The sequence below is a fragment of the Corylus avellana genome, chromosome ca7 (assembly GCF_901000735.1).
Source record: "Corylus avellana chromosome ca7, CavTom2PMs-1.0".
NCBI lineage: Eukaryota > Viridiplantae > Streptophyta > Magnoliopsida > Fagales > Betulaceae > Corylus > Corylus avellana.
Window position 1 is genome coordinate 14,697,773 of NC_081547.1, and position 22,702 is coordinate 14,720,474.

Here is a 22,702-nt window from a genome sequence, read left to right on the forward strand (position 1 = left end):
TGATTTACAACGATGATTTATAACAATGATATACTATGATGATTTACAATGATGATTTATAATTTTGCATTATGATGATGATTTATGACGATGATTTATCACTAGATGTAATAGTATGTATATGATACGGGAGATGCAACCGTACATACGTGTATTATTATGGCTGGATGTATATTTATTTGTGAAAACGATTTTCAAAACTGAGAACAAGGAGTAAAACTATTTATGGTTGTGGATTTTACTTGTTGCGCCCCCTTTGGGCTCATTCAGTTTTATTTCTTGTTTTTAGGTAGAAAGGATGCTGGAATAGGAGGCCAGACTGGGGGCGGGAATAATTATTAATTTTCAAAGTCTTTTCATATAAGTTATTGTAATAATATGATATTCCGCAACTAAAGTTTAATATTTTCTAATTTCGCTTGTAATAAAATCTCTTGAAGAATGTTTTATACATTTATTGTATCATTTAAAATCAAGTACTCTAATAGACCTTATAGATCTTTGCAAAAAAAAAATTTGTTGTAAAAGAAGAAAAGTGGCAAACTCAGTCTTAACGGGCTGGGGATGTTACAATCTCAACCGGTAACCGGGTTTTCAAAAAATTGTGCATTTTTGGCCTATTTTGGATATTTAGCCTATTTTTTGGGCTTAATTTAGACATTTTTGGCCCTTTTAAAAAATAATTAAGGTTTTTTTAGCCCAATAAGCTAGGCTTAGTTATGGTTGTTCTTTGATTTTATAATACATTTTAGAAGTGCCCTAAAACCCAAAGAAAAAAATAAAAAAAGTATGTATACAAACCAACAACCAAAAGAAATAACCCATTAAAATAAAAAATAGTCATAAACATATTAAACTGTAAGCTGTATTTGAACTTTGAAGAATAATAGAAGAAGAAGAGATAGATAATAGATTCACAATTTCTCAATTCTGACATACGGTAAAGTCAAAAGTGTAAACCTTAGAGTTAAAAATAAATAAACTTGATTGTAACTGTAAACTCATGTTTTTACTTTTTAACATGAATATATCAAAGATACAATGTTTGGTTGTTTCATACTTTGTTTGGTTATTAATTTTTTTTTTTTTTTTAAATAAGCCTAAAAAAAAAAAGGCCTTAAAATCACTCTATAAATATATACCCGGTAACCGGTTATAACCAGGTGTGTGAAATATAAAAACTGGTAACCGGTTACCAGTTGCTGGTTGGTACCCAGTTACCGGTTGCTAGTTGGTTATTACCGACCGGATTGACACTCTTATTCATGGGGCTTTTTTTATTTTAGTTTTTAAGAGAATAAAGATATTATAGGAATATAATAAAAAAAATGGCATTTATGGTACACTTGGGTAGTTTGAATATACCACTTTAACACATTTTAAACTTCATGGAGCTTTTTTAATAACGACGGTTAGTTGATGGAGTTTTTCTTATATTTACCCATATAAAAAAATAGCATTTTTAGCATAGTTTGATAATTTGATGTACCACTTTAACACACTTTAAATTTGATAAAACTTTTTAAAAAACGACCATTAGTTGATGAGGCTCTTTTTTTCATATGTTTTTTTTACTATTCTTTTCTAACACGGTTTCAAAAAATTAAAAATTATAATTAAAATAAAAAATTTGCACAACAAGTACTCGGTGACTAAATGTAACTGTACTGTTTTCCTTGGCATAAAATATCGTAAAAGTTGGAAATGGTCAAATATGCTTGAGCCGGCGGCGGGGACAGGTTTGTCTTTTGAATAAAGTAAGAGAATTAATTTGGTTCAAGCTGAAAGGATAATAAGCTAAGCCACTCTTTTTCTGGCCGTAAATGAAAGTATTCATTTCGGTAAAAGCTAACAAGCTTTGGGAAGATGCTGAGCCTCTCTTTCTCTCTGCTTCTTCTTATTAATTTAGCAGCTGTAATTTTAGCTGCCGATAGATTTAGCAGAGGAGACTTCCCACCGGGCTTTGTGTTTGGGTCTGGGACCTCAGCATACCAGGTCAGTATATTTATATTAATATAAAAGGCTTTGGAGGATAATATATTTCTTTATATTATTATTGCATTATATGGGTGACAAGAGTATTGTTTCCTTATATTCTGTCTTTTTCTCTATTGAAAAATTATAAATGAAAGGTTGAAGGTGCAGCAGACCAAGAGGGTAGGAAGCCTAGCATATGGGATACATTCGCTCATGAGGGTATGCTTTTCTTTGGTTTTGCTTTTTAATGTTATATTCTAATACAACAAACTTGTTCATAATCAAGAATCTGTATCGTAATTATCCTCACTAAGTATTTTTTTTCATGGCAAAACAAAGTATGACATTTTATTTTATTGGAAAAACTGCACGTAGCCCCTCCAACTTACATTTCATTTGTAATCACTACGAACTTTAGAAAAGTGACAATCAACTCCCTTACATTATAGAGCCCTTTCACTGTGCCTCATATGTTAGGATTTTTTTATAGTTATCTCATTTATAAAATAAATGGGATCATGCGTATACAATTAGGAACGAAACCAAGATATTTATTTAGGAAGAGCCGGATATAATTTAAAATAACTTGTTTGCAAATTCTTTGGGGGCAGGCCATTTACTCCCCTTCCACCCATGCATATAATATTCAAATATAGCCTTTTATGTTCCGTTTGTTTCGACCTAATATATTTTCTGCTAGAAAATGCTTTCAGCGGAAAACATTTTCTTGAAAGTTGATGTCTAGCGCGTACGAAAAATCATAATATATATATATTAAACTTTAAATTATGATAATTTCCCGACCGGCTCCCGGCGGTGACCTGGTCGGGTCCCATGAGTCCCAATCGAGCCCAAGTGCAGTCCGAATTGGGTCCTGACTGTTAAATGGCCAGTTATCCCAAAAACTTAAGTTGATAGGAAGAGGTAAATTTAATCATTTAATTATTACTTTAACACTCCTCCTTACGTGTGGGTTCAAACTCCCTTTGGATGGGTCCCGATGACGTCCCAGCTCGGTCTGTCGATTTGAGAATTAGATGTTCAAACTCGAAAAATTGTTTTAGCGTAAAATGTTTTCCGTATTTTCAGGTGTTGGGTATGACGTAAAATAGTAGTGAATGGAAAATATTATCAGTTTGATTGTAAAAACCTATTTAATTTTTGGAAAATGGTTCCACTTCTTAAAACTGTAAGCCATTTTTTTAAGTTTGAGCATTTCATTCTCAAATTGAAAGATCTAAACAAAACATTGCCAAGACTCGACTGGGACACTGTTGAGATCTAGTTAGGACATCAGCAAGATCCCGTTGGGACCTGACCAAGACACTATCGAAACTCGGTTGGGACCCCACTAAGACTCAACTGGGACCCTGTTGGGACTTGAATGAGACCCCACCGAGACACCATTGGGACCCGCTGGGACTCGATTGAGACCCCACCGGGACTCGGTTGGGATCTTACTAGAACATCAATGGGACCCGGTTAGGACACCGCTAGGACCTGACTGGAGCATTGTTGGGACCCGATTAGGACCTGATTGAGACCCTCCGAGACTCCGTCATGGCCCAACCTGGACATCATCAGGACTCGGTTAGGACACTGATGGGACCTTGCTAGGACTTGGTCGGGACCTAATCGGAACCCCGTCAGGACTCAATTGGGGCCTGCCGAGACTCAACTGAGACCTCGCTGGAACCTGACCGAGACATCATCGGGACTTGATTAAGACACCGCCAGGACGTGGTCAAGACATTTTCATAATTTAAAGTTTAATATAATTGAATGAAAATATATATAAAAAACATATTTGTGATTTTTCGTACACGCCAAACATTGGAAAATGTTTTCTAAGAAATTATTGTTCAGGAAAATATTTTTCGCTGAAAACATTTTCCGATGAAAAACATTCTACGTTAAAACAAACAGATCCTTAGCTAATGGCATTAACTTCAATTTTAATTTCCATGCACATGCTACTCCAAACATTACTATAACAGTAACACCTTGGCCTGTTAGGGTTAGGTTTGTTAACTTAGGGTTGGGAGAATGATATGTAACATGCCTCATTTGTTTTTATTCTTTTGACAAAATAAAATGCTAGGATTAAATTTCTAGATTTGATGTAATTAACTAGATATGGAAAATTTTGAAAGAAAATAAATTGGGTACTCGCATAGGTGGCATGTGTTTGTGTAGTGTAGGGTTTGTGAAACTACATTTTCACTTCTACTTGATCAGGTGGCAATAATCAATAGTTAAGATTTAAAGAAAATAAATCTCCTCTCTATGATTTGATGCATTTGACTTAAATCATGAGAATGAATGAAATAAATTTTCTATGTATATATAATAGCAGTAGATTTAAAGCCAGCAAAGATGATATCATCAACATATACAAGTGCAATAATCGTAACCACATAAATCTGGAAAATGCATAAAGATTTGTTCGATTTAGAGGCAATGAAAGCCACTCCAACAACCGAGAACTCAAATTCTGATACCAAGCCTGTGGAACTTGTTTGAGTTTGTATAATGCTTTCTTCGAGAGACAAAAAATCAGGAAACATTGGATTAACAAACCCGAGGTTGAGATGTATAAACAGTCTCTTGCAAATGAGTGTGAAGGAAGGCATTGCTCACATCAACTTATCTCATACACTAACCTGTAGAAACAACCAAGGAAATCATAGCACAAATAACGATTGGCTTAACAACAGGTCTATATGTTTCATAAAAATCTCAAAATCCTTTTGCAAGAAGGTGAGCTTTGTAACATTCAACACTACCATCAGCTTTGTGTTTAATGCGAAAGCCCACTTCGCACCAATAATGTTCATTGAAGCAACCTTGTAAACAAGGGTCCATGTTGGATGTGGGTGAAACAATTGGACCAGAATGAGAAATCAATGAGGTCGAATCACTTGAGATAGAATCAGAGAGATGCAGAAGTTGGTGAAATGGTAGGGGGTTACCATATAAGATGATGATTGAGGGTGATATGTTGATTAAGGTTTGCAAGTAGGGTGAGGATAGAAGATGATGGAGATTGTGTGGAACCATATAACATCACACGGCAATTGTGGTGAAATAACCCACTGAAATGATAGGCATCTCATGAATTGATAGAATATTTACAAAGAGTAACTGCAACACGTCAATTAAACATGGTCTTACTTTACAATATAGAGAATAAAGACGAGTAAATACAAGTGTTAAATACAAGAGTAAATTATATAGTTACGTAAGGTGATGAGAATTGTTATCTGAATGTGGCCAAGCTTTTGAATAATCATGAGAAACTGTGAGAATATTATCTTAAGTGTCGTAATATATACAATAAATAGTATTGTATTCTACCTAAAAATGCAGGATTATCATATACAATAAATAATCTCGTATCTTCTAATGTTCATGAGCTCTAGGCTCCTTGGTGAGGGTAAAGAACACGTGTTTCCTTGCCCCTTGGTCTCTTGAGCATCGGATTCATGTTATTGGTGCAAACTTGATCCTCGAGATCACAAGCATATGCTTAGGCAGTTAGACATCTGCATAGATTTATATCTGCATAGATTTATATGTGTTTGTATCTGATATGCATCTTAGGTGATTGATCTCCAACCTCATATTTTCAGGGAAAATGCATGGAGACAATGCTGACATAACATGTGATGAGTATCACAAATACAAGGTATAAACAATAAGTCTACAGGTTAATTCAACCATTTTGTTGAACAAGAATGAATCTATTCTGCATGAGAGATGTTAATCCCCCGATTGGTTGTACAGGAATGAGAATACTCTTTGGGAAAGGTATTTCTTGTGACAATTAAAAAAAAAAAAACAAAAAAACAAAAAAAAGCCATGACGTAACTAGCTAAGTGTATGTTGATTTTAAGAACCATCTGGTATTAAGATTCTGGCCCTTGAATGATTAGGATAAATCCACTCTTGCAGGAAGATGTCCAGCTCATGGTGGATACTGGCTTAGAGGCCTATAGATTTTCCATCTCATGGTCAAGACTTATTCCAAGTACGATCACCAATCTCTTACTCACATTTAACTAAACAACTAGTGGTGTCTGGTATTTTTCCTCACACTTAAGTTGCTGCACATTTTCTACTTTTTCAGATGGAAGAGGACCTGTCAATCCAAAGGGTCTACAATATTACAACAATCTTATCAATGAACTTATCAGCAATGGTTACTGGCTATTTCCATCATAAATTAAGATAATACTATTTTCTCAGTGTTGTGAGAGTACTTTCAATCTAAGGGAAGGAAGAGTACTTCCAAAATGCTAATTTCTCCATGCCTTTCTCCTACTGATATTTCTTTATTAAATTATTGATCAAGCAGGAATCCAACCGCATGTTACATTACACCACAGTGACCTTCCACAGGCACTAGAAGATGAGTATGGAGGATGGATTGATCGAAAAATTGTGTATGATTTTGTGCTTGAAATGTGCTTATACATATAAAATCTATGCACAAAGTGCAGAACATGGCAAGGTATGTTATTGAATAATCTAGATTTGAATGCAATGCAGGAAAGACTTCACGGCATATGCAGATGTGTGTTTCAGGAAGTTTGGTGACAGGGTTTCACACTGGACAACTGTGAACGAGGCCAATGTGTTTGTGCTCGCGGGTTATGATACAGGATCTCTACCACCTCAACATTGTTCTTCCCCGTTCGGATTTAACTGCACAAGAGGCAACTCCTCAACTGAGCCATACCTGGCAGCTCATCATATCTTGTTGGCGCATGCATCAGCTGCTGTACTCTACAAGGAAAAGTATCAGGTATATAAGCTTCAATATTCCTAAAAGATTATGTTATATGGAATATTTAAGTTGTAGATTTCACGAATGAATGAATTGTACATTAAAATTTTTAGCAAAGATTACTTCGGTAATGTTTCCCTTAAATAAATTCAACGCATATATTATCCTCATTCATCACATAGTAATTTATTGGGATTTTAATAATATGCATGCTCGTTAAACTTTTTCCAGTGATCATGTAGACCATATTTAGTTCTAAATTTCCAACAATTACTTCACTATATGATATCCAATAATGAGGATCCTGTCCAAGTATGTGAGCTCGAAAAAAGCACTACCCGCCATTTAGGCCTTTGTTAATTTTGCGAATGTGTATATATAGAACTTTATTGCTATGGAACTTGACCAAAATGCTCATGAATTTAGACTATGGCCAATGCAGGACAAGCAACATGGATTTATAGGAATCAATCTCTTTGCTTATTGGATAGTTCCTCTAACAAACACAACTGAAGATGCAATTGCCTCTCAAAGAGCCATGGACTTTATGGTTGGTTGGTAAGTTACACATTCATGAATAAAGAGGCATTGTTCATCTATAAATTGCAATGTTAATCTGGTATAGCCCTAAAGGCAAGTAATCATCAAAAAATTTGGGATTCTCTCACTTTTTCAATAAATAAACCATTGATTTTCATTTTGCATCTATAAGCCGTGTATAAGCTATGTTCTGAGTTTATTTATGCTTAGTTTGCATGGCATTGCAGGTATGTGAATCCCTTGATGTACGGAGACTATCCAGATGTAATGAAAAGGAATGTAGGAACAAGACTTCCTACATTCACCAATCTCGAATCTAATCAAGTTAAGGGTTCAATTGACTTCCTAGGAGTAAATTACTATCTCACAGTGTATGTGAAGGACAACTCCAGCAAACTAGAGATGGAGCTCAGAAACTTTAATGCAGACATGGCAGTAGATATAACATGTATGTTCTTTCATATATAAACACTCATCACAATGAAGACTAATTTCAATAGTGATAATTAGATTACCTTTAATTAAGTTGCGTCAGCTTAATGGAGCTTACCAATTCAACTCTGCTAGCCCTGCAGTTGGATTAAGGCTATTCTATTATATCTTACCAAGTCTTTAGAGATGAAATTGAAATAGTTTACTCTTTTCTGAACTGTGGCAGTTACGCAAAAGGATATGTCTTCATCTGAGGTGAGAGAATGCACATTAAACTGTAGAGATGCCAGCTTGAATCAGTTTTCAATTACGCCCTGGGGTTTGCAAGGATTGCTGGAGTACTTTAAACAAGTTTATGGAAATCCTCCTATTTACATTTATGAGAATGGTCTCTCTCTCTCTCTCTCTCTCTCTCTCTCTCTCTCACACACACACACACACACACACACACACCAACACGTTATAGACACAAAAACACATGCAAACGCACATATGCAGACTCCTATAATATGCAAGTATGAGTTGTTCTTGCTCTTTTTCTAGTGAAATTCCATTCAGAGTAGTGCTACAGAGCATTTCAAGTTGATGCATTGTATCTCGGAACTGTTGCATTTGTGTCCTCGTTGTCGATTAGTTATGATGATTTTCTTGTTCGCTTTTCCTTTCTATTTAGGTGATTCATTTTGTACACTCCTTGTGTACTTTGGGATGCCTTACGCTTTTAATAAAACTGATTATTACTTATAAAAAAAAAAAGTGCAATATTTACTTTTCATGATCCTAACCCTCTTAGTATAAGTTTCATGTTTTTAAAAGTAACCTTTGATTCCTCATTTTGAATTGCTAATAGTTGGAAACTAGAAAATTCCAAAGTTCACAGGCATGTTTAGTAAACTCGGTTGCAAGTGAGATGAATTTCTCTGACATTGCCTTCAAATTTAGATTTTGTACAAGCAATTGACAATTTTAGTATAAGGAGTTGATGGATGGATGTAGAAATATATAAAGCAGCATCAAGGGGTGATGGAGATCTGATGGCAGAAGATGAACTCAATCAGGGGAATGGTTTATGTTATTCTGGAAGTATGTAGACATTTTAGGTGCATAACAAGCGATTGGCTGCCTGCTTAAGATGTTGATTCTTGCTTTCAACTGCATGTACCATTTAAAGTAAAAGTGATCAAACAATGAACAAATGAGCTGCTGAAAAATCCATCGAATCCAGCATATTTTGCATTTTCAAATATCACCTTCGCTTTCTTGGGAATTGTTTTTCCTGTTTAGGAGTGGCATAATGTGGCTCAAAATCTAGTTCCCTTATCATTATGTGTTTATCTAATTGAGACAAATTAATCATGCATGTAATGTTCTTACAGGACAAGAAACACAACGTAATTCATCATTGGAAGATTGGCCAAGGGTGAAATACTTGCAGGGATATATTGGGGCTTTGCTTGATGCATTGAGGTATATCCGTTTTCTATTGACCTTATTACAATCTCAAGATATGATCCAAAAGTCCTATAAATAATACCTTCACCATAATTTGGGTGTTTGCAACTCTATCTAGCTGTCATGATCCTACTACTACAATGATTTAAAGGGGAAATTACACTTGCCCGCTATTTGCAATGTTTCTAATGTTTCAATTTTTGTTATGTCCTCCTACCAATTTATCATTGGGGTTGTAATGTCCCTTTGCCGATAAGATTTTATGTTAAATTCTAATGGAGGGTCGTTATGTGTGTTTCATGTGCAATATTTTGACCTAGACGGACTATTATAACTCCATGAAAATTTTGTAAAAATACAACTACCTTTTAAAAAAACACTCCCTCAAATTTTTTTTCTTCCTTTTTTCCTTTTTTCTTAATTTTTGTGCTTCTTTTTTCTTTTTTATTTTTATATCTTATCTTATGCATGGTATTTTTGTCATTTTATATCCCGTGTTATGATTTTTTTGTAAGACGTTACAATACCAATACTATATTAGAGGGAAGACATTGCAAAAACTAAAATATTGGAGAACATGCCAAATATGGTGATAGTTTGACAGGGGATAAGTCATAAGTGTAGTTTCTCCATAAAAATACAATTTGGTCACATATCTCCGTATTGGAGTTCATGTTAATTCCATTTCATACACTTAAGAGAATGTAAAACTAGTTTCTCTGAAGAATTTTAGCTAATATTCTATTCTATTCTATTTTATTTTTTTTTCTCAAAACTAAATTTGATAGGATTTTTAGTACTAAAAACTTGAAATCATTAAATTCCTAGTATTAAAACGTTTCTTTCCATGGATGTATACGTATTATTTATGTGACATAATTCCCTTTTCTGGTTTTCTAATCTTTTTCTCTTTCTCCAATCTCAACTTTCTGAAAGGAATGGATCAAACACAAGGGGTTATTTTCAATGGTCTTTCTTGGATGTATTCGAGATGTTGGATGGCTATAAATCGGGCTTTGGCCTTTACTATGTAGATTTGGATGACCCAGATTTAAAAAGACAACCAAAGCTCTCTGCTCATTGGTACAAGCATTTCTTGAAAGGAGAAAGTGTCAGCTCACATGGGTTTATAGAACTTGAGAAGAATTCATCTTCTCATGCTCACTACTTTCAGTAGATTCTTCCCTAAATTGTTAATGGTGTGCTGGTGGTACTTGATAAAATATACAAATGGAAAATGGTCATTAAGGTAACATTTTTAATGTATATGATAGAGTTGGAGAATAATGATAGAAGAACTCAAACATTTAAGGTGGTCAGCCCTTAGAGGTCTACATCCATTATATGAAATCGTCAATAAGGTAATATTCATTTTTAATGTATTGATTTGATCATTTTGAATTACAATATTTGTATTTATAGAGTACAATGTGGTGGGTGGGTGGTGGTAGATGAGTTGTGCGATACAATATAAGTTAATATACCTAAGAGCATTATTGGCATATTCTTTTAGATTTTTCTTAAATGTAAGGAATCAAACTGTTTTTTATTTTTCTATTCAAATAATTTCCACAATAATTTTTCTTCTTCTTTCTTTATACTATTTAAATATTTTTAAGTTAAATGAAGCGAAAGAGAAAGGAAAGAGAAACTATTTAAATATTGTTTCAAATAAATATTATGAGGAAAGAGAAAACTTTTTATATTAAAATAAGGTTGAGGGAACTTAAAAGTGCTGCCCTAAAATAATGTTTAAAGAAGTTGCTCCTAGTGCTCTAATAAACAAAAAATATATTTATTGCATTAACAACTCTACTCAAGTTCAAGCTTGAGTTTGAAATTCAAAAGATTGGGAGGATGGGATTTTTTCTTCTTCATAATTTATTTATATATTGCATGAGAATGTGAGGGGTTTTTTAATTTATTTTTATTGTTGGATGAATTCTATTCTTCGCCGGTGATTTGGAGAAAACATGTCAAATTTTTACCCTGTGGATTTATTCTAATATGTCAAAGCACAAATTTAATACTTCGGTAATTAAATTATAAATAAGTTCTACTTCAACAACATAAACTAGAAACTGTATTGGAATATTTTTATTTTTATTTAAAAATAAGGAAAAATTATAAAATTAGTCTATGTGGTTTACGTGATTTGCATTTAACTCTTGTATTAAAATGAATTTAGAGAGGTCCCTAAAACAAAAATTTACTCCTTACAGTCAAATTTTGTGCACTGACTTAATAAACTTCGCAAGTGACACTGATTTAAATAGGACATGTGTCACAATTTTATTGGCTCTATCATATCACATTATTGGAATCTATTAATTTAGTTGACGAAATTCTCCTGTTTGGACAAAATTGTTGTTTTGGTATACCATAGGGACCTCTGAATTCATTTTGATATTCCAGGAAATTAATTGTAAATAAAGTAAACTATAAAGACTAATTTTATATTTTCTCCTCATCTAAACTTCTTCCTACATGTGGAAGCGTTCGACAAAAATTCATTTTATCTTTGCAATGGAAGAAAAATCAAAATTTTCTAAAAGTATTTCTTCTCCTAAAACTTTGTGAAAACTCTTTGACAAAAATGAAATCCATTTAACTTAGTATTCTTACTTGCTCTAATGGCATGGCCTAGCATATTATTACGCTCCATATACAAAAGTTATGAGTAATCTCGATGGACTCATTCTCAACCAATGGCCGTAAATTAAGCCATTTTGGGCCACTTAATTAACTTTAGATGCACTCAAAATGGCTAAACTATGGGTGATAAACCACTCGCAGTGATTGCGCTCCATCCTTTGAGCTTCAATACTATATTATCTCTCAACTCTAAGGCCATAAAGTCTTAGTAAATTTCTAAAAAATATTTCTATCATCTCTTGAGTACATTCAAACTTTCTTCTTTTATCTCCTCTGTAGTAAAATATGCATGTACTTAAATTTTCTTGGAGCTAAGGCAATTCTAGCATTTATCATTAAATTAAACTTGTTCTTAAAATAAATTTTACATTTAAATTCATGAAATATTAAAGGAACAACAATTAGCAAACCATCTAATACTGCCACCTATAAGTTATAATAACATTATAAGAACAATGAAGTTAGCTTAGGTGTATTCAGTTAGCTCAGTGCTCTACTACTAGCAAGTTGACTTGCTACTGGGTTCTACGTCCATCTTGTGGCATATTGGGCCACGGAAATAGTTTATTTGGGTTGCATTCCCACTTACTTCCTGCCATCCCAATTTGTAGTGAAAAAGATCCACCCTTATTTCTCTCCTTCTCTATTTGGACCTTTTGTAATTTCTCTAGTTTTTGAACCCAAGGTTTGTAAAAAAAAAAAAAAAGGTACGGAAATCATAGAATAAATTTGTAGCCAAGTCATTACAATAACTTGTATCATACATACATTTTATAATCACACATGGACATGGACATGAACATATATAATAGGGTTCCATAACCTAGCAGCGGAAACAAATTGCACAAGGGAGTAAATGTAACACAAAGCTTTTATATATATATAAGAGAAATGCTAGGTGTTCTCTTCATATTCTTTTGGTCTCAGATGTATATTATTATCTAAAAAAGCAAAAAAAAAAAAAAAAAAAAAGAAAGAAAGAAATTGGCCCTTATTTCTCGTTTTTAAAAAATAATATAAACATAAGACCAGGAGAATACTATGAGAATACAAGAAAAACATCTAGCATTTCCTTATATATAAAGCTTATACATCTATCTTTTATATACAAAAAAAAAAAAAAGACCATACAAAAGTGTCACATACGACACAAATGCCATATGTATCACAAAGTCTATGAACATAACGTACGAAAGATATACGACCCCAAAGATGGATTAGCTAATAGTCTGATTTCTCAAGCATTCGGCATCCAATGGCCTCAGTCATAGTAGCGCAAGTACAAGGTTATCGGATCCTCATCAATATCGCCGGTACCTGCATGAACAATATCATTTATGCGATCACAAGGTTACCACTTCACATAGTCGGAATTATGAGTTCACAAGCTCAATGGGTATAAAAATTACTAACTTTTCGTATTGAACCGATTTTTCATTTGCTACCATGAGTTTAAAGTAACCTTTGGAAACGTAATATTTAGCTGGGAGTATATCTGTACGATCCAATCTCTTGCTTGAAAACATACATATATAGCCCATCTAAGTCATATATTTCTAGACATCATATAACTTAGCTATACATATAAACATGCATTCACTACCTCAAGCGAAACACGCGCATATGAGCATATCTGAGCACGAACTATATAAAACATCATATGCATTTCAGCTATAACTACTACAAAAAAACAATTTTTTCTTGACCAATAGTTTTTGACGTGTCAAGCATACTGACACGTCAGAAACCTTTTTTGACATGTGTCAAAGGTTAAAAAGGCGGATGTCAAAACTTCCAATTTTTTGACGTGCTAATTTCGATACGTCAAATTGGCACTTCAAATTTTTTTTTTTTTTTAGCATTGCAGTTTCACCACGTCAATAAATTGTTTTGACGTGGCACACGGTTTGACACGTCAATAAGTAGTGACATGTCAGAAACCTGCCACGTCAGTAAAATAGGTAATTTTAAAAAAAAAAATATTGCTCCTCCGTATATATTTTCTGAACTATTCGAGTTTATACCCAGATTTATGTGTTAACTTGATAGACAATTTGCATATCTACTACATTGACACATCCAAAAAAAGTTCCAACACAACACAAATATACAAAAGAACTATCCATCTGCGCGCCACATGACAAATAAACCAGTCTCAACAAACATTCAAACTATCTCTGTTATCACAAATAGATATAGTTTGATCTAACTATATACATCAACAAAACAGGAACAAAATATATATACAAGTTAATAAACTGCGATGGAAAACCCCTTGCTCAATCCAACTCAACAGCATCATCATCGAACATCTTATCTGCACTAACTGCGAATGAGTTGTGAACCAAGAGTTGCAATATCATTCTGAAATCTAATGATAATCAATACAAAAATCCGAACACAAATATACAGTGGTGCAAAGATACGTTTGTTCTAAAATGAACCACAGTAACAATGCGTTGCTAACTGAGACTTTTGTGCAAACAGAATTTTAACCGTTAAAGTGATCGATACAGGCTATAGTCATGTTAACAGAAGAAAAACAAAAACAACACAAATATAGCATTACCTCTGTCTCCTATGTTGAGTCACCTCGGGCGCGGATCCGGAGGTCGACCCGGACATGGCTTCAAGCTGGCGAAAACGGGCGTCAATTATTACATCTTTTGCTGCCATCTGAGCATTTTGTTCTTCAATTCATTTAGCCATCTCATCCATCTGTGCTCTTTGTTGTGCCCTCTCCGCTTCAAGTTCTCTAATCCTCTCAGTCATCTGTGAGACCGTGGAGTTCCCAGGGTTCGGTGACCGTGCTTGGGACGGTGTATAGTACAAGTGTATGCTTGCCCCGCACAGGTAGAACATTCGGACCAACCTATCGAACCTTGCCAGCGTACTCAGGCTTATTTTCGTACGCCTGGGCATATGCGTCATTCGGTGCCCACCGTACCGTCCCTTCAGTCACGCTCGACGTTAATGCCGAGTCAGTGGGTATCAGCTCCTTCATCCTCTCCTATATGTTAAATTAAAAGTTAGTGCGTCATGTAAGGTACCTTAATCATAAATAAGTTATCACAAGATATATCGGTGAGTAGCATACACATCACTCCCTGACCATATCATTTGGATAGTCACTATCCTTCTTGTATGTTGAGATGTAAGATTGTGTGCGAATAGGAGGAGGGCCCAAAGATACGGTTTGCATAAAAAAAAAAAAATAGTTAAAAAAAAAAAAAACATAAACATATGGTTATATATGTGTGTGTGTGTGTGTGGTAAATGAGACACATACCTCTTCATGTGTCACCCTAGCAAAGCTCTTTGATTGTTGTGTCAAATACTACCTAAATTAATAGATAATATTTAGTATGTTTTACTCGCAAGTGCACAAGATCAAATGAGTAGCAAGTACAAGATCGATCCCACAGAGATTGTTGATTTTATTTAGAATTAATTAAGAAAATATCAAGTTGTCACTAAATTGATATTATGAAAAAGAAATAAAAAGATATAAAGATAAGGTAAAGGTAAAGGTAAAGCTAGGGTTTTGATATCTACCACTAATTATGCTTAGATAGCATAACAATATGTCAATGATCCAATCATATTATGAATACCTAATGTTTGCCAACTTAAGGTCATGGGTGTATACTCTTTAAGCTATTGATTTCCATAAGCAACGAGTTAGGCATGGGTGTATACTCTAACTCTTTTCTTTCTTAAAGGATTTAGCATGGGTGTATACTAAGTTGTTCTTTAAGAAAGTATAAATCTATGGAAATCGACAAACTCACGGAACCTAGGGCATGGGTGTATACTCCCAATTTTCCATGTTGATTAATCCAAGAACCCAATGTGAATTTCTTTTGTTACTCTTATTAAACCCAGGACTCGGTCATCCAAATTGATTTAATTTACTTGTCCATACCACATGCATATAATGGCCAATCACATACATATGAGGAATTCAAGAAAACAGGAATTAATCAAATTAAGCAACACAATATGATTATCACAATGGCGCCAATATTGAAATATTAAATAAACATAATTAGGGCTTCAATAATCTAGCCCTCCTTAAAAGTTAGTTATACGTAATTAAAATAAAACTAAAAGAAAAGGTAAAGAAAGAACCGAAAACCGCTCCTAGAAGTAGCCTCCAATTCCTCTCCCCAAAGTAGTCTCCCTGAAATTCTCCATTGAATTGTGAGGCTTAGAGGTCTATTTATAGTACTTAGGAGAGTCTTAGAAGCCCTAGTAATCCTAGTAAATTCGGAGATTTAAGTCCTAGTCCAATTAGGATAAAGAAAACCTAAGTCCAAATCGGAATAGGATTTGTCCAGAATTGAGTTCCTATCTTGTGGGGTGATTTTGGCATAGTGATGCTCCTAATTAGGAAAATGATATTTCACAATGATTTATATAATTTTGAGTTAGCTTTCCAATGCCACTTAAATCACCTCAATCTGATATTTGAGCTGAAATTTATGGTTAAAATACAGAGACATATGTAGAATCCAATTTTGAATCCAATCAGATTTTGACTTCAATTTGAAAAATTCCGATTTCATCATTTCCTTTATTTGATTAAACTTAACCATGATTGGTTAAGCTTAACCATATCTTCTAGGTCTTCCCAATTTGCCCTTTAAGCTTGGAATTTTTTCGGAAACGCTTTCTTTTCTTCCAAAAACCTATAGAACAAAGAAAATATAAAAAGGAAGTAAAATAGTACAAACTAACAATACTAAGGAATTAACACATATAAGTTTAAGGGTTAAAATATGAATATTTTGGCACTTAACATCGACCCGGTGCAGTGAGGCATGTTGTTCAATGCTCGCAATCCCTTTATATACGTAGCATACTCTTACACAATTAACATTCTTAATATATCAGCCCTAACACATAATGAAACTACACAAAATAGTAATACAACTCGTGACCTACCTAATTTTTCAGGTCACATCATTTATCCAACAACACGTCCAAGTCGAAGGGGTCATAGTTGTCAACGAAATCTTGCCCCATTCTCGCCTTCACGGTTTTAAGAGTATCACCCGGCTGAATTTTAAGAGCATCTTTTACTGAGTGTCTCCAACTCTTCAGCTTCACGCCCATATCTTGGAACGCATCCCGTTTTACGGCAACGAGATCGAACTCAGGCAGGATGTAGAAGTCCACCTGCATAAGTTAAAAAATAAGGCGTATATATATATATATATATATATATATTTCATTTTTGATATATATATTAACATTAAGGCATATATTTCTTGCATTAGGGGTGTTTGGCATCATGAGATACACATGCTATAATATAACATATAGTTTAACAATACCATCAAGGCCTCTCATATATCTTCCTTCGTACGTTGCGATACCTTCGTCCAGTCGTCCCCGTAATCTAACATAATTCCCACTCCTTATAATATTACCAGTCGTCCTTCTAAATTTCAAACCACTAAATCCTACGGGCTGCCACGCATTATTGTACTCGCACACGACCATTTGCCCATTGGGGATTTCCCACGTCTTGTTTGAGGCTTTAATGGTCAACACTTGAATATGGGTGCTTCCATCTCGATTAATGCCTAACACATTAATAATTACCGATGCTAATTATTTGGAATTCAATACTAACTACAAAACATATATATGTATTCAATATTGGCATTTCTAGCATACATACTTACTTATAGTCCAGACCTGGTTACTGCCCAACACTTGTAGAGTAGGGTCCTCGGGCTACGAGTCATGCGTGGCACTTGTCCCATCATCCATGTCCTTCGGTTCCTGTGTCTCACTATCGTCCACACATGTGCTACTGTGGGGGAAGAGCCGCTCTACATGGCCATGAGAACACAATCCTAACTCACTCATTGTCGGCAGCGGAGTAGGCATGCGGGGACGGCTGATACTGATACCCCAGCTGGGTCAGTCCTGTCGGAATGTATGGACTAGGTACAGGGGACTGCCCTTCTACATGATCTGGAAGTACTGGTCTATACCCCGGTTGCTGCCTCATAAGCATAGCAACGTCGACCTGTGGCTCGCTATCATCATGGTCGCACGATGTTGACCCATGCGCCGGTGATGACCATACTACAAGTCTGGACCTCCGTGCTCTAGTCTTCCCCCTAGTACTCACATGAACCTGCAAAATACATCACACACCAAATAAATTATGTATACAATAGATGAAATATGCACCACTATATATAAATGACTCACATATTTAAAAATGAGATATATACCATTTACCCAATGCACAAATTAATTAATTGTGTTGACGTAATAATTAGTGAACAATTATCAATCAATGTAGACATAAATAACAGGAAACCAGTCAATTAATGTGAAATATATATATATATATAATTTTATTTTTTTGAATCACATACGCTTGGATTGGATCTAAGTCTGGTCGGACGTATTCGACGTCATCCTGCAGATCCACTTCATTATTACTGGTCAATAAGAGCAACTCACACTTGTGGTAGTTGGCACATTCATCATGAGGACCTTCACCCTGACCAACGTCATATACGTTTCTAGGTTTAGTCCTTACAGTGCAAGCCCAATCTGGGTCCCTTTCATCTTCGACGTAAAATACTAGGTCAACTTGTGACGTTAGCTTATGTGGTATTTTTGTGTCCAAAAATATCAATAATAAAAAATAACCACTCGCAATAGTACGAATCCTGTAGGATAGTGCTATATTGAGGGTGTCGAACCTCAAGGACTGCAGGGGTTTAATTATCAAAATTTAAAAGATTAAAGTTAACTTAATTAAAAGGGGTTTTGATTTGCTTAAAAACTAAACTGCATGAAAATAAAATAGATTTAAAATAAGAGCTAGAGTGTAGAGTATTGATTTCACCTCTATCCGCACAACAATGGCTAATCATAATTAATCCCAGAAATTCATTCTATGTATGTTATAAATAAACAAGAAACTACCTTATTAAAGAATAAGCATAATCTATCTTCGGTTGGCATGGATCGTCCACCTAACCACTAGGACGCGGTACGACCCGTCTTCCCTAGGTATAAATTATCAAATTCTATAACAGGATACATACAATCAATGAATAAGTGTAACCCATCTTCGGTTAGCACGGACTGTCTACCTAAATTACACTAAACTAGGGTGTAGTACAATCCGTCTTCCCTAGGCATGGCCTATCAAATCCTATTGATCATATGTCAATTAAACCCATTGTATAACCATCATTCTCATAATCACAGAAAACAAGAATGATTTGAGATCAATAAAAGTAAAATACTTTCTAAGACAAGAGAAGAATTTCACAAATATTGATATTGAAATTTAAGAACAATTGCATTTAATATGAAGAACATAAATCAATTGTAGCAATCCTCATAGTTATACAATCAACATGCATAAATTAAAAATCTAGAAATTAAATACAATCAAACCATTGTGCTTCGATAGGGTTACATCAACACCCCACAAAGGGGTTTAGTCGCTCATGATCTTCTATGCTCCAAAGACAATTTTACTGAATTTTGCTCTAGAAAGCAGTGTGTCTGTTTACAATGTTTAGAGCCCTATTTATAGGGAATTGGAAAACCCTAAAAACCATAGAAACCCTAAGAAAACCGGAGAGCAGTCTCCCAGTCTAATTGGGAGACTGAAAACCAAATCAAAATCGGAATATGATTCGCCCAGAATTGCGTTCCTATCTTGAGGGGCGATTTTGGCATTGCGGCGCTCCGAATTAGGAAAATACTATTTCACAATGATTTGTAGAAATTTGAGTTAGCTTTCCAGTTCCGCTCAAATCACCTAAATCGTATATTTGAGCTAAAAGTTATAGCCAAAATACCGAAATGTATGCAGAATCCAAATTTGAATCCAATCCGATTTTGACTCCAATTTGAAAAATTCCGAATTAATCATTTTCTTTATTTGATTAAACTTAACCATGATTGGTTAAGTTTAACCATATCTTCTAGGTCTTCTCAAAGTGTTCTTTTAAGCCCAAAATCAATGGAATTAATTGCATCTTTATTTATAACCTGAAAACACAAAAACAAAACAAAATCAAACAAATAACAACGCTAAGGAATTAACATATGCAAATTAAGGGGCTTGAATGTGCAACATTCGGCGCTTATCACACCCCCAAACTTACATATTGCTAGTCCCTTAGCAATACAAAACAGAAAATAAACTGAAAAACAAAAAGATAAATCCATCTTTCGTGGGATGTACGATTGCATTTAGCATATGCAACAAGCCTTTTAAACCCCTAGGAATTCCCTAGAGGACGAGTGAAGTCTCGTGAGGGTTTTCCAGGAATGATACCCACAAACATTGTCATCATTATGTCATTCAAAAGGATAAAGCATCACAAAAATAATGATTCTCGTTCATTAGTAAGCTTAAAATTATAAACCCCATCTTCAAAATTCCAAAGAATTTACAAGTCAAATCACTTACAAATGGCAGATTGAGATACACAAATTTCAATTAGTGCAAAGTGAACTAACACATAGTCATGAGGCTTCAAAATAATTCCAATATGAATGAATCACCATCTCAGAATTCATTGGACTTCATATCAAATGAAACAACCAAGGCATACATTTTTTTTTTTTTTTTCAAGGCTTTGTAATGCTTAGCTCCCTTAAGCTTTCTAGTTGACTCATGTATCGAGTGTTAGGCCAATGTCTCCCAAACCAAATGGCTTTAGGGCATTAGGTGTAAAGACACCCCTAAGGACTTACTAACTCGAGTCAAAAAGGCTACGAAGCTAAGCTAGCCATTTTATTAATCAACCCAAAAATTTCACTTTTTGACGCGAACACTCACTGCTTAATGAGGCAAGAGGTCCGGTTACTCAGCGAAAAATTCAAACTTGATTTTTTTTTTTTTATTTATTTAATTTTTTATTTTTTTTTTATAGCATGCCAAAGTTATTCACCCAATATGTCACCCAACAGAATTCAAGATATTGAAAACAAACATAATTGGTCTCAAAATTCATACCTCACAGACATGTGCTAGTGTGCTCAAGATAGATTTAAATTGAAACAAGAAGCATCTCATGTTGCCAAAAGTAAGTAATAAGACTCAAAATCCCTAAGTCATATGATCATGTGTTCACAACTTTAAGCCTACCAATGAATTTCAAACCAAAATCAAAGCTCAACCATATGCTTAAGAATGACATAACAATAATAATGGACCGTGTTTTGTTTTTCCATACCCCCCAACTTGAATCATACATTGTCCCCAATGTATGTATAGAACTAAAGAATAAGATCAAGAGTACAGAAATACCTGAATGAGCAGATGTGGGCATATCATACCCCCAAACTTGAATGCAAAAACACATGTCCTAAAAATAAAGTGATACTCCAACCAAATACCAATCAAGTGCACACATTGTTGTAAAAAGATAAACAAAGAATGAAGCAACAATGGATAAAATAAACCTGGATGGAGATCATATGCCCTGGTGGAGTGGAGGGTCAAGCGCACAGGGCCTGCACTTGATCCTAGGAGGTATTTCTCAATGTAAGTCCGAGTCCCGAAGGATCTTACCTCGATCCTTCAGAAGTCCAATCAAGCTCTTCCATCCCTTCTTCTTTATGATCATGTAGCACTCCACAAGGAAGAGGATTCCTCTTAACATCCTAAAACTGCTTATCTCAGCTAATAGGTCTTGATGCTCCCCATGACGATGTTCAGGGTGTTTGTCCCGAACTGGTTTCATGATCAACCTCTTTTCTCTATGGGAGTTCTCAAAAACTAAGGTAGCTAGGGAATTTGCCAAAAAAATTTCTACCCCAATGAAATCAACTTTAGCAACCTTTGAATGAAATATGTCCCCTGTGGGGTTGTCATCAAGTGGTGGAGTACTTGAAGTGAGAGGCATTGGCTCCGGTGGGTTGCTCCATGATGGGGCTCCAGATGGAGGATCAGGAGGTGGGTCTTCAACAGTTTCTTCAATGTCATCCAAGAAGAAACATGCATTCTGATTAGGCGCATTCTGGAAGGTATTGAAGATGTTCAATCTGATCTTCATATTCCCAAAAGAGATCTTCATTACTCCAGTCCGGCAATTGATGCATGCATTGGCTGTGGCAAGGAAAGGACGCCCAAGGATTACTGGAATCTGCTTCTCTGGATTTAAGACCGGTTCTGTGTCCAGAACTATAAAGTCAACTGGATAGTAGAACTTGTCCACCTTGATAATGACATCTTCCACAATCCCACGGGGTTTCTTGATCGAGCGGTCAGCCAATTGCAAGACAGTACTTGTCGGTTTCAATTCCCCTAAGCCCAGTTTCTGATATACCGAGTATGGAAGCAGATTAACACCAGCTCCTAAGTCGAGGAGAGCTCTCTCAATCTCAGTGTTTCCGATGACGCACGAAATTGTAGGCGCTCCAGGGTCTTTGAACTTTGGAGGAGTGTTATGCTGAATCAGAGAGCTTACTTGCTCGGTGAGAATGACCTTCTTGGGAATGTGCTTCTGATTCTTCCTCTTTTGAGTGCACAAGTCCTTGAGAAATTTTGCATAGGCTGGAATTTGTTTGATGGCATCAAGGAGTGGGATGTTGATTTGAACCTGTTTGAAGGTTTCCATCATGTCTTGTATCTTCTCTCCTTGTTTCCCAAAGTGGGTGGGTGCCTTAAGCCGCTCTGAGAATGGGACCTTAGGCTCATATGGTACCTTAGGAGTGGGGGCAGATGATGAAGATGCCTCAATGCTTACTTGTTTACCCTTGTCCTGATGCAGATTCTGTGGGGCCTCAATTTGCTCATCCTTCTTTTCTTCCACATGATTGTCAACTAGTCTTCCGCTTCGCAATGTGGTGACG

The 22,702-nt window shown here is 35.2% G+C and overlaps 1 protein-coding gene and 2 long non-coding RNA genes across 6 annotated transcripts; 1 reads left to right on the plus strand and 2 right to left on the minus strand.

Annotated features, from left to right (window-relative positions):
• Positions 1-1,813: 1,813 nt before the first annotated feature.
• LOC132187774 (beta-glucosidase 11-like) lies at positions 1,814-10,574 on the plus strand. Of its 2 annotated transcripts, XM_059602202.1 has the most exons (12): positions 1,814-1,995; positions 2,133-2,196; positions 5,610-5,665; positions 5,932-6,007; positions 6,107-6,178; positions 6,335-6,422; positions 6,529-6,784; positions 7,209-7,324; positions 7,534-7,754; positions 7,965-8,126; positions 9,115-9,205; positions 10,127-10,574. In XM_059602202.1, exons 1-12 carry the CDS (start codon positions 1,867-1,869, stop codon positions 10,365-10,367), a joined length of 1,572 nt encoding a protein of 523 aa, XP_059458185.1. In that variant the 5' UTR covers positions 1,814-1,866; the 3' UTR covers positions 10,368-10,574. The 2 variants fall into 2 exon arrangements, with proteins under 2 accessions (XP_059458185.1, XP_059458186.1); XM_059602203.1 differs by lacking the exons at positions 1,814-1,995; positions 5,610-5,665 and having other exon boundaries at positions 2,155-2,196.
• Positions 10,575-13,058: 2,484 nt separating this feature from the next.
• Positions 13,059-15,025, minus strand: LOC132186210 (uncharacterized). The gene is made up of 3 exons (XR_009440733.1): positions 14,943-15,025; positions 14,415-14,855; positions 13,059-13,162 (listed from the first exon to the last, which is right to left on the minus strand). It is a non-coding gene; the product is annotated as an uncharacterized LOC132186210 (long non-coding RNA).
• Positions 15,026-16,611: 1,586 nt separating this feature from the next.
• LOC132186209 (uncharacterized) lies at positions 16,612-20,449 on the minus strand. Of its 3 annotated transcripts, none has more exons than XR_009440732.1 (4): positions 19,696-20,449; positions 17,539-17,999; positions 17,185-17,436; positions 16,612-17,026 (listed from the first exon to the last, which is right to left on the minus strand). It is a non-coding gene; the product is annotated as an uncharacterized LOC132186209 (long non-coding RNA). The 3 variants fall into 3 exon arrangements; XR_009440730.1 differs by lacking the exon at positions 19,696-20,449 and adding an exon at positions 18,247-18,659; XR_009440731.1 differs by lacking the exons at positions 17,185-17,436; positions 19,696-20,449 and adding an exon at positions 18,247-18,659.
• Between the last annotated feature and the right edge of the window lie 2,253 nt (positions 20,450-22,702).